Source organism: Procambarus clarkii, chromosome 81, assembly GCF_040958095.1.
Source record: "Procambarus clarkii isolate CNS0578487 chromosome 81, FALCON_Pclarkii_2.0, whole genome shotgun sequence".
In the NCBI taxonomy this organism is placed as follows: Eukaryota; Metazoa; Arthropoda; class Malacostraca; order Decapoda; family Cambaridae; genus Procambarus; species Procambarus clarkii.
The window spans coordinates 24,966,809-24,982,411 of NC_091230.1; the positions used below are offsets into that span (position 1 = coordinate 24,966,809).

Here is a 15,603-nt window from a genome sequence, read left to right on the forward strand (position 1 = left end):
GCTTCAGAGCATTTAACTAAGAGGCAAGAGATAAGGGTTACAAAGACAAAATGGAAGTCAAAGATCAACCTCAAAAGTTTAGCAGAATCTTTATACAGAAGATGACTACCATACAGCAACAATGGGGGATGAACAACCTGCTTCTGAATAAAAGTCATAGCAAAAGTCTTGGCTCAAGGAAGTGGCAGATCCAATATGTCGGAAAGAGTAGCATGGAGAGCAAATAGATTCCAGTCAGCCTTATCAAACCATCATCGAGAGAAAGAAAGAGGGTGGAAAGAAAAAGATAACGAGGATTGGGAAATAGTCACTTATGAGGGTCAAGAACCCTCCGCTCTTCGCTCAAGAATAGAGGATGAAAGGTTTGAGAAGGCAGCCTCGGGTATTTGTTAGATTTTGTTGGCATGCCAACAGTTAAAAATCACCCAAAAGGAGCACAAGCTACAGTATTGAGTCCAACAGGAGTTTAAGATAAGAGAAAGTGGAATATGTTAAAGGGATAACTTAACTTTGTACCATTTACTTACAAAGATAAAGGGGGGTAGAGGAATGAATGGTTGGCTGAAAAAGCAGGGGGACAAAGGGAATATCATTCCAGACCAAGAGAGCAGTAGAGTTAAGAGGTCCCAGTAAAAGCTGAGGGAAAGAAAGGAATAACTGTGGAAGCGACCATGATGAGTACCAAGCATCGGCTCATGAAGATGGCTCATGTTACCACAACACTGTGATAACAGTGAAATCAGAAGTTGGAGTTCATAGAAAATGGCATTATGAGCACCATTGAGGAGCTGAATGGTATCCCAGGGACCTATTGGGATATGAACCCCACAATGCCCCATTGATCCAATGTTTAACTAATCAGTACTAACGAGATAAGTTGATTGATTCAGGTAGACCGCATTAAATGTCTCGTTTTATCCCTTACCACTACCAAAGAAGTGTCCCCCCCCCCCCCCCCCGACTTTCTTGAGGATGCAGCTGCATGATAGGCTCAACTCCTAGATGAAGGACAAAGGTGTGCACCAGTCTTCATGCATGGCTAACACATGGAGATGCATTTAGCTTGTCAACTACCACAGCAGGCAGAAAAGGAGAGCAGGAGGTGCACAAGAACCCTTCTCACTGTACCAACGCACCATCCACTGAGGGGGAAGAATCAGAGTAAGAAATTATTAAAAAAAACAAAAAAAAAATTATCTGGAAGACTATTTAGCACCATCTGTTGTCGAGAATGGTATCAAATTTCAAGATATCAAAAGTAATCTTTGCAATACAGTGGGGTGAGGCTAGTATTCTTACCGCATGAACATACTTATCTGGACTAAGTAGTGCCTTTGGATTCTCCTTGATGGAGAATCCATCAATCCTTTGGATTCAATCAATTTGGCAAGGACAAAATGCAATTAAAATAAAAAAGCCAGAATTCTTGTTTATGCAGAAGGCAATGGATTTCCAAACAGAAAAATACATTACTGAGCAGTGTTTATATTGTGACCACAGCTCACAATATAACAAAGATTTCTACGGATTTCCTTACAAAGAGGAAATCGGTAGAAAAAAGTTGGAACCTGGAATATCAAACTGCTTCACCGAGGATCAATGACAATAGATGTATCTTGCACATTTATTTAAATAAATTTCCATCATGATGCATTAATTTTGGCTATGTCTTTCTTGGATAACACCTGTACGCCATCTCTGAAGGTGCCGATTTGTGAAGAAAGCCCCTTAACTTTCTTGCCGTCCTTTAACTTGTTTTTCATAGGCTTAGTCACCTGCAAAACATCATGAAATTTAAAAAAGTAGTATTATTTACAAAATAATTATCTAATGCTTCTAGAGGTTATTTCCTCTATATTGCCATTTTGTTTTTTCTTCTTTCCTATCAAGCCACAGATTTACTCATTTTAATCATCGAATTTTACTCACTTCATTTAAAATTCACTCTTCCGTGGTAATTCTTTCAAATGTTATACTGTAATTATAAATAATTTAATTTTTTTGTATTGCATGCCTTTAACAAACATGATCATTTGGATTTTTCATGGCACCAATTTTCATTTAAATCGCTTAATTCTATATAAATAAAATCCAACTCACTTTGTTTCACATTAGTAATCTATGTGGTAACTCATTTACTAAGTGGAAATCTCATTATTCATCTAACAATGCAGCAGTAATTAATATGATCACATGGTATTTGGCAGCTTATATTGAGGGACCGTTCATGTAACATAATTTGGATTACAGTACAGTATTTCAATTTGGATTTACACCTATACAAAATTCATACAACACTGCTATTTACTACTGTACTTTCTTCACGGGAGACATCTCCCGTCACGCAGGGTGCAGTCGCACCTCCACAGATCTCCAGTATCATCTATTGATACTGGAAATGGCTCAAAAGGGCCACCACTTATGGGCTATTCATGCCCAAGCCACCTTTTGGGTGGCTTAATCTTCTCTCTCTCTCTCTCTCTGTACTTTCTTGCATGTTAATGATTGACAACTTGACATTGAAAACACTTAAGGAAATCTTGTATTTAATGCATCTACAATTAATGAGAAGTTTTTTAAAAATGCCCAGACTCAGTCAATCTCACACAGGCTGTGTACAAGCATTATCTTTCTTCCCTTCCCCCCCCCCCCCCCCTCATCATGGCTGGGAATCAAAGATCAACCTAAAGCCGAGGTAAATTACCAAGAAAGTAAAACACTTCAAAAGCTCAACTCTCCTGCAAAAATATGCTTGAAAATCTCTAATTAGCAAACAGTTCTCTGAACCCCTTGGTCTTCACTAAATCAACTCTCACAAACCACCCCGTCCTCGCGAATAGTACATCGCATTTTGACATAAATCCCCTAAAGCCAATAACTGATGTACTAAAAATCATTGTGCAAAATTGATGTGATGTCCCATTTTCTATTCATGGTCCTCGGTTGGGATAGATTTGGGTAATTTTGTACATCAGTTTAGTGATGTTGTGAATGCTCGAAAGGACAGGCTAAACAAACACTACCAGGTGGCACCTCCTAGCTACCGGAGTGTGCCAACCATCTCATACACTTGCATTGGCAAATGGACGAAGTGGTGTCAATACTTTAGGCATTTCTGGGCAAACTGTCTTTTGAGGCACTAGGTGCTTGCTTGTTTGCCTTGGCCTTGCCCTAGGGCTGTGGGGGTGCAAATTTGTATTTGCTATTTTGCTCCTCTAATCATCAAGGATCACAGAGCATGTCTCGGGCTCTCTTCTGTGCTCCGAGTCTGGTATATCATGGACCTGTTTCAGCCTTTTAGCTGTATTTGGTGTATAAGGGGTTCAGTCTGCTGCGAGTGGGTGATCTTCCAGGTCTGAATAGGTGTCCAGAGGGGCCAGTTTCTGGGGTTGTAACACTGCCTTTGGCTTCTGCTTCCTTTTTTTTTTGGCACTATTCTCATCAGTCACTGAAGGTAACTGTTTGTTGTACTACTTCGAGATGGCCCTTCTGCAGTACTCCCTTTTTATTGGGCAGTGCAGGGATGGTTGACCTCTTTCTCCCATGCCTGTACTGGGACCTTCAGTGAAGGGAAAGGTGGCCTTCAAACACTTGACCTTCCTTGTGACTTCATCTTCTTGGCTTTAGGTTGATCTAGTATCCTCAGATTCCCTTTGCCTCTAGCGCATGAACCAGATTCAGTTTCTGGTGTCTGGTAGGTTCCTATGGACCCGGTCCATAGGCACCTACCTATGAACCAGCATGATAGGCCTGGAGCTATTCAGGCAGCTAGCGTAAGGAGTCACCAAGGGAACGTGCCAGAAACTGGCATTTTATTACATTCAATGCTGAAATTGTTCTCACTGTGTCTGGTTTCTCTCCAGCTCTGGGACTTCTCATTTTTCCCATGTTTTAGCAGTCATTCCTTGCCAGTTATCCCTCTTATGTGGTTAGGAGTGTGGTCCTCGCCCAGTTCCTGTGTCTGTTGTTTATGTTTCCTCTTCCTGGGTACATCCTTCAGTTCTTCATGAAACACACTAAAAGTTTCCTTCATGTCATGCTTTCATAGCAAGCTGAGGAGAGAGAATTTCTGGGTTGGCGCCCTTTAATAATGGATCGAGTGTAATGAAATGTGTACTCCTGGGTTACACCTCTGTAGCTCCTCATTTTCTCATTGAAGTCCAGCTTTCTGGTGTGGGGATGCAGCTCGACTGTGGGAGGCCTGGCTTACCTCAACCCTCAAGGCACCATCTGGTGGTATTCAGTTCAATGGGGTGAGCTAGTTCAGAGTGGTGTTTGGCAATTGTATATTTCCAAACATATTCCTGTAAGAGAGTTGAATTTTTAAAGTACACTACTGTATTTCCTTTCTCAGTGGTTGACTTCAGTAGATGATTAATTTGTTTTATTCAAGTGAGCTTTCTAGGCACAACGAGGGGGCAAGGAAAAATGATGCATGTCTTTGGAGAACTGAGTATGCCACGGGAAGCCTGGCATTTTCAATGTTGCCCTATACATTCCCAGGTAGCATGCCACATTTAAATTTTTTTTTAATAAGCTTTAAAAACATCTATGTAGCAGTGTGGTGTGAATATGGTATTTGTGCTTGAGTCATTCCTAACTCTTGCTGTATTTTCTTTCCATTTTCTCAGAGAAATGTTTGGGGGAGGGGGGTGGAGGAAGATTAATAATAAATGCTGTACATCATTCAAATAAAAATCTGAGAATAGCATATGCTCTAATGATCATAGTAAGTTACTATTAATAGCCATCACTTGTACACTACTGTGTATCTGTTCATACCTTATGTCCCATCTTCTGCTTCATGCTCAATTCCTCTGACATCTTTTGTTTTTCTTGTTTCTTCATAATAAGTAGGTCCTTATAACTCACAGCCTTGAAAAGAAAAAAACAGTATCACTGCATAAGGAGTAACTATATATGGTTTGAATAGCCTGAAGACAACCGATCAGAGTATCCCGGCCTCGCATGCTGTCATATGCATGTACCGTACTTGTATCGAGAAACAATTTTACAAAATCAATAATAAGAAAATATGTTTTGACTGCAGCCCTTTGAGGGGGGGGGGGGGAGCTCCCCCATCACTACGCCAGCCATATTTCACAAGACAAACAATATTATAAATACTGTACCTGTATTCTTACAAATAAAAGTCCTTCTTTGAACCATACATATATATACTGAATAGGAATACAAACATACAGAGGGTGAAAGGGAACAAGTATTGGTGGTATTGACAGAGGTGGGCAAGTGTAGTAGGAAGGTTGTGGGCAGGTCGGTAGGTGCTTATCTGTGTCCACAGGGAGCAAAATCTACATCCTGGGCCCTGCCTCCCAGCTATTGTACCTGGTGTAATTACACTTTCAAATGTTCTGATGCTCTATCATACTCACTCTTGGAATTATGAATCAAAGTAGCTTCCATGACTTTTGCTTCAAGCACATTTCATTTATTTACCACTCGTACTGAATACAAATACAGTGGCACTTCTACAACATGAATCTACACCTACAATCCTCATCTGTTCAGCATCTGTGAATAATCCAGATTTTGGAATACTTTGCCCTTTTAAGGCTATTTATATTGTTATAATCACTATTGATTGACTAAGATTTTGTTTGCCATGACCTATAACAGTAGTGTTTCTCAATGGTCAACCTCCAATACTGTACTGCAACTATCTAGTCTACGAGTGTCAGTGTGTGTGGTTGTGGGTGTAGTTGTGAATGTCAGGAGTGGGAGGGGGGGTGGGGTTAGGTGATATCCACACTTTAACCCTCAAGGTGGCATTGTCGTAAGTTGATACCCTGGTTGATGCGGTTATCATTATGTTATTTTTAGTTATTATTGCAGTGTTTATCAACCCATGCTCCTGAAATGATAATACTGAACAGTACTTATATTAACGATTTGGTCAAAAGTACCAATATGTAGTGATAGACCACCAACTTTTGTACTTTTAATTTTAGAGTGTCCTGACAAAATAAAGCTTAAAACCAAACTTAAACATTCCTAGACCTAGTGTAAAACATATATGTAGTATATCAGACCTAAGATAGCATATACTAGGCCTAGAATTGCTAGGAGAGGTTGTTATATAATATATAGTTAAAAAAAAAAAAAATTACACGCATGTGACAGACAGATGAGGGCGGTATTCAGAGAATGTATCTGACAGTAGGAGTGTTACTAGCAGAGTACCACAGGGTTCAGTTCGTGCACCAGCAATGTTCGTCATCTACATAAACGATCTACCAGAAGGAATACAGAATTATACGAATGTTTGTGATTGATGCTAGCTAAAATACTGGGGAAGACAGGAGATGCAGACTATCGTCATGCCCTTCAAATTGATCTAGATAAAGTAAGTGCTTGGAGCGTCAAGTGGCAAATGGAATTCAATGTGAATAAATGCCATGTTATGGAATGTGGACTCATAGAAAATAGACCACACACAACCCCATAATTATGTGGAAAGGAAGTAAATAATTCTAATAAAGAATGAGATGTAGGGGCGATTTGGGATAGTAAACCGTTACCAGAGGAACACAAAGAACATTGTGTAGTACGTTTACCATTTTGTCAATATTGTGTAAATAAATTGAATTATTACACACACAATGTGTAAACTAAAGTGAAACAGCAAATGTATAAACCATATAAAGTTTTTTTGTGAGTCGGCAAAATTGTGCCATCATAAGTCCACAGACACAATAACTCACTCCTTCAGAGCTTGCTCTGTGTGTGTGTTCGAAACAAAAAAGGACGTTCGTGTTTTTTGTATTTTCCCTTACTTTTTGCATGTAAATTTATCACTGTATAAAAACAATTTTTTTGTTAGCTATTTTTAGAGGGATAAAGGATAAAGATATATTTCACACCTTTTTTTTCACACTCTCTGGGGTGAAGTTTATGAGCAAAATATAATGATCAACCTGACTCACAATGGTCATCTACCAACATAACCCCAACTGTAAAAAGATATATTTTTTTTTATTACCAAAGTGGTGGATTATTTATAACTTTCTTTCTATGATAAAGGTTCACCTCTTCTTTAGTACTGGTGCATATCCAACACTTTTTTCCTCTAATCACCTATCATTAACAGCAATTTCCTTGACAAACATCTGAAACAGTCCACAGACGGGTCCAAAGAGCCAAAGCTCAACCCCCGCAAGCATAACTAGACGAGTACTGTACAGAATGAACATTGGGCTAAACTGGGCAAGACAATACTGTCTAGGGTAGTGTGGGCCAGTCACACAACACTTGACTATTCTGGACGTTATTATAGCACCCAACAGCCACATGGCCATGCAGGCATAAAAGTAGCATACTGTAGTTCCTATTACTGGGGGATGATGATGATGCTGCTGGTTTGAACAGCAAATCTATAAAGATAGTGGGGGCCATTGAGGTTGTTCCATGTAAACACCGACTCTCATAGTGGTGGATAAGGAAATGAGGAGCAGCCTATGTTTATGCTGTAACGATGCTTTGTTCAGTACTCTTTCTTCAGACTCGGCAGTTGTCCTTGAGATATAACTAAAGAGCAAGCCAAGATTAATTCAACCTTACCTTATTTTTGGGTGGTTTAGCTCCAAGTTTTATGGCAAGTTCAATTCTTGTGTCTTGTTTCTTTTCTTTGTGAAAACCACTCATGCCCAGCTTGAAGACATCATACCTAGCTCTTTTTAGCTCCTTCTCGTCCATAACAGCCTAAATAATAAATGTATTATTATTATTATTATTATTATTAATATAAGCAAGAATAAGAGTAAGAATAAGAATAAACAAGACTCATCTTGTCTAAAAGCCAAAGCAATTTTGTATACAGTATTTTCAAATAATTTTTTTGAATGAGATCACCTCTAATAATATCACCATATTATATTGCCAACATGAATTTTTAAATTAGTTAAAACCTAGTTTTACCTACATTAATCAGTACTGAGAAATAATCAGCATATTTTGGTTACTGTATATCAGTTTTCTAAATTAGTCTTGACTAAATTTAACATTTCCTGCAATGAATATAACGAAATGCTTCTTTCTCGTTGGACCCTAAGCCGGTCCCCATTTTTGCAGCTATGGAAACGTCTAAGTCTTATGAACTACACTAGACCACTAGCCATTCCCATTCAACTACCAAAAGGCTAGCACCAGAATATGGCCCCTTCAAAGAAGCTAATGGAAACCTTGGTATTTGGGATTACTACAGTACCAATAAAACAAACCCCAGAAAGCATTCCATAAAAAGCAACTGTATAGAAACAAGTGTAACCCTAATGCTATGTAAACACTCAGTACCAGAACACATTAACTGCTTAGTTTCACCAGCTTGCCACTAGATGGCAGCCCCCAAAGAAAAAAAACCTTTAACCTAGGGAAGGAAGGTCATTGATAGGGAACTACAGACGGCCCCACCAGAACAACAGCAATGCTTACTGCCATGAAAGCGATCACAAGAGGAAAACTGCCATTAGGCATGGAGGGAGAATCTCTGCAGAACAAACACTAACTGCCACCCTCAAAAATTCAGCTGGGCAAGCTGTGACCCCCACATCAGACAAGAGTCATTATGCAATCTCCCACAGTGCAGAGTGCCAATGTTGTCCCTCTTGGTACAGATTGTCAATCTGATACCAGTTGCTGTTTTAATGATCCATTTTTAAAGTGTTCATCTTCAATAAAGATTCTGGAGGGTTTTTGTATATAGGTTAGGGTAAGCTAGCATAAGCATTTTGATACCAATTCGAGCATTAATTTCAGTAACAAAATTGACGATGCATGGAATATTACAGTAATAACTTTCTTCACATTAAATATCTTTGTGGTATGGGAACATAAAAAAAAAAATCCCTCCTGGTTTTGTTTAGAATTTTTTCAAGCCCTCTGAGTATTCTTTTAGGTATTAAAGCAAGCATAGGTGCAGTACAATCAGATAAAGATCTAATATATGCAAGGTACATAATTTGAATTATAATATTTACACCATAGCCTGGATAACAGTTGTAGAGAATAAGGAACGACTTATGCCAAAATATAAAACCAAATAGCAAATATACCGATTATAAAGATAAAATAAATTTTACCTGAAAGACCAAAAATTAAAAACTTTTTTTAAATACTTCCTTACCTCCGAGGGAAGTTCGCGCTTTTCCCCAATATCATCATCATCTTCATTAGATACAGGCTTTTTTCTGCATGAACCTCTTTTAATAGTATAGTCCAATATCACCACTTCCTTCTGATTTTTCCTGGCAGCTTGAGCCAAGGTGTGTGAATTTCCTTTCTTGGATTTAGACTTTTTTGTTAATGTGCTTGTAACTCTTGGAGTATCTCGTTTCTCAAAAAGAATACTGTCATCAAAACCTAGAGCACAAAAATATTTGCAAATACCAGTACAATAAATTGACAAATATTTTAAATATATAGTACACCATTGAATTTTCTTAGGTATTGTCACGAGTGAAACTCGTCACCATCCTACGTACCGCAACACCCATTGGAAGGAATGGGCCAGAACAAGGTGAACGAGTATTTCAGTAAAAGTAAGTTACAGTTATTCAGTGACATCACACTTTTCATACTAACTTCCATACTAATAAACACTATACCATGTATTGTAAAATACTGTACTACCAAACTAGATAAATACTAATACAGTCTGTTCTCACTACATTCAAGTTCAATATATGAAACATTCCCTATATACAAGGTATGTACTGTACTCAATACCAACATTTCCGAAATATGAGCACAAGTGTAGGGCGGACAGTCCTCATGCTGCCCTTCAAGTGTTCTAGTGGCCAAAGCAATACACACCAAGATTCTATCAACAGCTATACCCTACTTTCTCATGCGCCTGGGTGAATGTTTAACATAAAAATCTATTCAATATTTACTTCATACTAACCCATTCTTTCCACCTATCGTTAATCTCCATTTCATTATCATTCCTTCTGCCTATCCTTCTAACACCACACGTGCTTCTCAGACTCTCTTCCTCTACTGCTTTAACTCGACTTGTTCAAGGTCATGTCCCACCAATGATTCATAATCACACAACAGAGATGGAGCAACTGCACTTATGCCCCCCTCTAGCAAAATCCCTTTCTAGCTTGCTTGTCAATAGATGAAAATGCAACCCATTTATTTATGCAATAGGCAGCCATGTACACACAATTTACATCCTTAATATCATCCTACTTCTTTATCAATCCATGAAAAACATTCAGCAGGACCTTACCAAAATCATCCATCAATTGAAGAATAGGCTTTTTAAAAGTTCTCTTGTCCTTTAACTGGCATCCTCTTGTCGGCAAATCTAGTTCTGCATCTACACAGTCTTCTTCACAAAATGCATCACTAACATCACTGTCATCTGATGGAATTTCCGTAACTATTTTGAATCCATCGCTAGTTTTTCTTGGTACTCTTAAAGCATCTTGGGTTTTTTTATCAAAATCATGGCTAACATTTACTGCTGACAATTCGTCATCATCACTGTCATACTCAAAGGCATCAGATACATCAGAGTCATCCTTGGGGATAGACGAGACAACTTTATAGCCATCCTCGGTTACCTTCTCTCTAGTTCTGGTGGGTTTCAGTCCTGGTTTATCGGAACTTTCATTCTTCATTTCCTGGGTATCACATGCTCTCTCAACATTGACCGAGAATGTATTACAACTCTCTTTCTTTTCCTTTCCTATTGACATTTTCTTTTTAATTCTCCTACCATTATCTACTTCTTTAACAGAATCTAATATAGTCATATTTTCTGTTCTTTTCTTTTCATTTGAATCAATCACCATCTGTCTCTTTTCTTTCTTTGGAGTTGGAAGTGATGACTCTTCTGATTTTGTTTTTAATGTGCTTTCATGTTTATTTTTCCTTTTAATTTTCTTTGCATCACTTTTTAAAGAAATGTCTTCAGAGTTGACTGCATTGTCACCCAACAGATTATCAACTGTAAAGAGTGAGAAGTAAAACAAGTTACAGTAATTACAAAACAAGAATGTGAATGTTTAAATCTGATAATTGTCATGAAGACAATTACACCATATTACTAACACTCGATACATTAAACACCTGACAATTTGGTATATAGTACTGTAATTCATTCCAGAGGCATTCTGGACCAGGAAATTTTACAGCTACAGTTACTGGTATATCCCTGTAACCTGATGTAAACCAAAGTTAGCAGAAAAAATTAAAGCAGTATGAAATTTGGCAAATTTGACTTATGCAGGAGTGAGCAGAAAAGATGAAACCAGGAGACGCAGACAGATCCCATCCACAAATTGTTTGTGTAGTTGCAGATCAGGAAGATAACTCCAGGGTCGGATCCTAACTCCTTCCTTTAATGATGAGTAGGAGAACCCTAGAACCTTGCAGGAGGGTAACAGAAGACCCACAAGAAACTGAATACAGTCATAACTGCAGCAGGAAACCTCAGAAACCAACCTCCCTCAATAGAACAAACCCAGAACTGAAGAATTCATATGATTACCAACCAAAGGCCAGCATTTGCATATCTGGCAAATGAAACATGGAAAATAAAACAAATGCAGTGGGGAAAAGGAAACCTCAGGGTTTATACCAGACATTCTGGAAACCCAGAGATTGAGGAACTTAAGAACCCTGCAGCATCAGGCAGCACCTTGGTAAGAAAACAAAGGAAGATATATATGCAGCCATGTCAAGAAGGATTACTTACACAACTAAACTGTCCCCTTGGCAAAAGTGCAGTCCAAACATGCAGGGACTTTACACTTTCACCACTCTGCCCTGCTCACTTTGCAAGAGCTGGACCAAACACAAGCACTTAGCTAACTACTACCCTCCACATCAACAGGCCTCACAGTTGAGTTGTGGTTCTGTGCTATACCCAACCCATCCTCATGAAATGATAGTACTTGTAGTAACTATTTAGTCTAAAGTACCAATATGTAGTGATAGACCACCAGTAAACTACTTTTGTACTATTGATTTTATAGTCTGGAAAAAATCAAGCTATACACTAAACCTAAATATTCCTAGGCCTAGTATGGCACATATATGTACTATATTAGGCCTAAGATAGCATGAATTAGGCTCAGGAGAGGTTAGGGTTTTATATGTTGCTGTTAAAAAAAAAAAAAGTACAGTATGTATCTGGTTTGTCCAAATTCAATAATAAAGAGAGTCAGCTTTCTGGTGATCACTACATATTAGTACGTTCGATCAAATAGTTACTACAAGTATATAACACATTTTAGGGGGGATGGGCTGGCTTTACCCAGAAGTGAGGAGTCATACGAGAAGCCAGCCCCTTAGAGGAGGAATCCGAACCTCTCAGCACAGGTGCAGTGTCGAGGCGAGAGGGGGAGAATGAAGCCTACTACCAAAAATATTCCATCACAACAAAATACAGATCGTCAAAAGCTTAATACTATACTGTAAAAGAGCATAAAATACTTCAACAATAAGTAGCAACAGCAACATGTAATTACCATTGTGAAAAATTTAAAGCTCATGAAATCAGCTAGGTTAAATTGTAAACAAAATGGTGCTGATATAGTCACCAATTACAGTACAGTATAGTATTGTAGGATGAAATTAATACTTACAATATTGGCTCAGCAGGTTATTTAAATTCATGTCCATTTTATAAATCTTGAACTGCTGGAGTCCTGATGAAGTATATATATAAAAAGAGAGACCAACCAGTAGTATTATATTGCTTCACTTCTCTTTTACAGCTTTGTCATAGGTCTTTCTTTTGGAGAGTTTTTTCTTCAACTTTTAAGATTTTCTCCTGGAAGCTATGCAGTTCATGACTCGATGCCTGTGTTACATTCTAATATAACTCCAACACTTGTTAGTTCCAGGATTATAACTGCACCTGAAAATACAATTAGATTATTTCTACATGTATTTCAACTCCCATACCAGAAACGGTTGAGGGCCAAGGTGCTAACACAACTACAAACCAGACATGACCGGGCTGATCTCATCGAAACTTTTAAAATACAGTACTGAACAAGTAGGAGGATATTGATCCAGACCAATTCTTTAAAAGGCCAAATGTAACACAAACAAGGACCAACAGTTTCAAGCTCAATTAGCCACAATGTAGACAGAAAACGGGAGATGCTTTTTCACTTAAAGGGTTATAGGCCTCTGGAACTTCCTACCTGCTGTAGCTGGAAATGCCAAAAATACTGCTGAAATTCAAAATCCAGTTTTATAATATCATCCGGACAAATTGGGGGACCTTTAACAAGCTTCTGGCGCCCTGTCCTCATCAAAGCCATTAGAGAGAGAATGGCCCTCAGGTATATTTGGGTAAATGTATAGATTTTAAATGTCTTTAAACAATTTACAGTACAATAATAAAATTAATTACAGTTTGCAGTCTTGAGATAATTATGCCTCTTCCAATGGCATAACTAAATACAAAATTACTACTGTACTTTGATACTGTAATTTCACAACAAATATATTTTTCATATTAGAATTCAGGTCTTAGGCCAAGCACTGTAACCTGGTTAAGAAATTCAGTCCAAATTTTCTTCAAAAACCAATCTGCCAATTCGGACCATCTTGGATCATTATTAAGTCGTCGTCTCCTCATCGTCTGTCATGTGGTTTAATTAAAATATCTTCAAGCCACGTTATTGTGACTCATCATCTGCAGACTTATGATTGAACAGCAACACTGTACAGTATTTGTAAATTTGTGAAGATGTAAAAAGCGAGAGGAAAATATATTCAAGCGACTTAAAATTACTATGTCAATTTAATTAAGCTTTTTAAAATGTATAAAAGATTGGTAGATTTTATTTAATGCTAACAAATGTTGAGCTTTATATCTAGCTAATAATAACAGTTACCAAGCCCTGCATTGCAGTGACCAGTGCATTTAGCTCACAATAGAAAAAGTCTTTGGTTCGTTTCCCCAAGACAGGAATGAGACCTAGCAATAATTAGGTACCCAGAGTGGATACACGTCCCATTGTACACAAGGCAGTTGGGATATGGCCAAATCGGATGCAAGATGGTTCGACAATGCTTGCTTTCCCGATTGCTAAACCATTTACCGTACATTGTTAGGTTTGGAAGTATTAGCTTGGGTTAGGAATTAACAGGTAGAATCATCAACAGGTAGACTGTGTTAGAATTGGTTGGACTAGGATAGATGGGTTTGGTTTGGTTAGGTTAGGTTCAGTAGGTTTTAAAACTCATTCGCAAACTGTCTTGTGTACGATGTGACTCGTTTCAAGATGATTCACCAATATACTTTAAAAAACCTACCTAATTTTACTAAATCTAACTGAACTCAAACCAAGCTAACCTAAAACCCGAGCCAAACCTAATAATACATATACCATTTTAACAAACAGAAAAGATAATTTGACTAATAGTTTTGTCTACAATTTAACCTTTGCCTCCCGGCAAATTATGCAGCTGTTGCATCTTATAAAAAGTCAATAATTGGCCTAAGAGGAGCCAATAGTACAGTCGGATTTATTATCGACGCACAATCCGGAATCCTGGGTTCGAATATCAGACGGGACAGAAAGGGTTGGGTGCATTTCATATCGCCTAATGCCCCCCTTATTCACCTAGCAGTAAATAGGTGCCATAGGAGTTGGTTAGCTTGTTGTGGGGTATGCTTGCATCCTAGGAAAAGGGGGGGGGGGAAGGGTCAGTAGTTCGACCTTTCAACTGGGGGGGGGAGGGGTAAGTAAGGTAAGTAATAAACATTCATTCTTGTAGGTAAGTTACCTACACTAATGTTATCCACTTCCCTGAGCCAACTGATCATTTGGGTGTTGTATCTCACAACCCCTTAGCCTCCTCTTAGCCCCTGTTACCTAGCAGTAAAATAGGTACCTGGTTGTTAGTCAGCTGTCACGGGCTGCTTCCTGGGGGTGGAGGCCTGGTCGAGGACCGGGCCGCGGGGACACTAAAGCCCCAAAATCATCTCAAGATAACCAGAGATCACAAGGTACGGCGGGACCAGCCTGGGACAAACGTGGTCAATGTTATGACAACAACAACCACATCTCACCACAACAATGTTATTGTCTCAGACCCTGTTGGAATATAACCAGTCTGTCAATCGGGTCAACCCAAGTGTTGCGTTTCCATGCGTTTCCAAAAGGGTCGCCCATATTAGAATCGGTGAACGCCCTAGTAATATTGTTGAAAACATCTTAATAACTTATTAAACCAAAGGTCTTTTTATGTCAGAAGAACGGCAGAAACTAGATCTATATATGAAAACTCTTTCAGGACAAAATTTAAAGTAAAACTAGATTATGTAAAACTAGATTAAAGTAAGATTATGTTTCTATCTTTCTTGAGACGTATAAAAATCTTACGTTTATTAACGATTCTGCGTGAAATAAGCATTGTTCTGAGATGAATATTGCGGATTTCCGGCTCTACGACCGATGAAAAATGCAACTTTATACAACTACAAATATCTTTAGTTTTACTTTAAATTTTGTCCTGAAAGAGTTTTCATATATAGATCCAGTTTCTGCCGTTCTTCTGACATAAAAAGACCTTTGGTTTAATAAGTTATTAAGATGTTTTCAACAATAT

At 38.3% G+C, this 15,603-nt stretch overlaps 2 protein-coding genes across 5 annotated transcripts in view; one reads left to right on the plus strand and one right to left on the minus strand.

Annotated features, from left to right (window-relative positions):
- The window catches only part of LOC138358007 (uncharacterized), a 149,507-nt gene that overhangs the window by 118,054 nt on the left and 15,850 nt on the right, over nucleotides 1–15,603 (plus strand). The window contains exon 1 of one of the 3 annotated variants that reach the window (XR_011225208.1): nucleotides 14,987–15,001. The exons of the other annotated variants lie outside the window; for them this stretch is intronic. The gene's annotated coding sequence lies outside the window, so the exon portion shown is untranslated. Of the gene's footprint in view, nucleotides 1–14,986; nucleotides 15,002–15,603 lie in introns of those variants that run through there. 3 annotated transcript variants of the gene reach the window in all.
- On the minus strand, nucleotides 1,613–15,510 carry LOC123773187 (transcriptional regulator ATRX homolog). Of its 2 annotated transcripts, none has more exons than XM_045766788.2 (7): nucleotides 15,065–15,510; nucleotides 12,618–12,892; nucleotides 10,253–10,975; nucleotides 9,140–9,375; nucleotides 7,579–7,719; nucleotides 4,783–4,875; nucleotides 1,613–1,775 (listed from the first exon to the last, which is right to left on the minus strand). In XM_045766788.2, the coding sequence occupies exons 2-7, from the start codon at nucleotides 12,652–12,654 to the stop codon at nucleotides 1,644–1,646; spliced, it is 1,362 nt and encodes a 453-aa protein (XP_045622744.1). In that variant the 5' UTR covers nucleotides 12,655–12,892; nucleotides 15,065–15,510; the 3' UTR covers nucleotides 1,613–1,643. The 2 variants fall into 2 exon arrangements, with proteins under 2 accessions (XP_045622744.1, XP_045622743.1); XM_045766787.2 differs by having other exon boundaries at nucleotides 14,887–15,510.

Coding starts and splice junctions, on each gene's coding strand:
- LOC123773187 (XM_045766788.2), bottom strand. CDS start 12,654: ATGGACATGAATTTAAATAACCTGCTGAGCCAATATT. Junction 10,976..12,617: donor TAACCTGCTGAGCCAATATT/GTAAGTATTAAT, acceptor CACTCTTTACAG/TTGATAATCTGTTGGGTGAC. Junction 7,720..9,139: donor AGCGCGAACTTCCCTCGGAG/GTAAGGAAGTAT, acceptor TTTATTATTTAG/GCTGTTATGGACGAGAAGGA.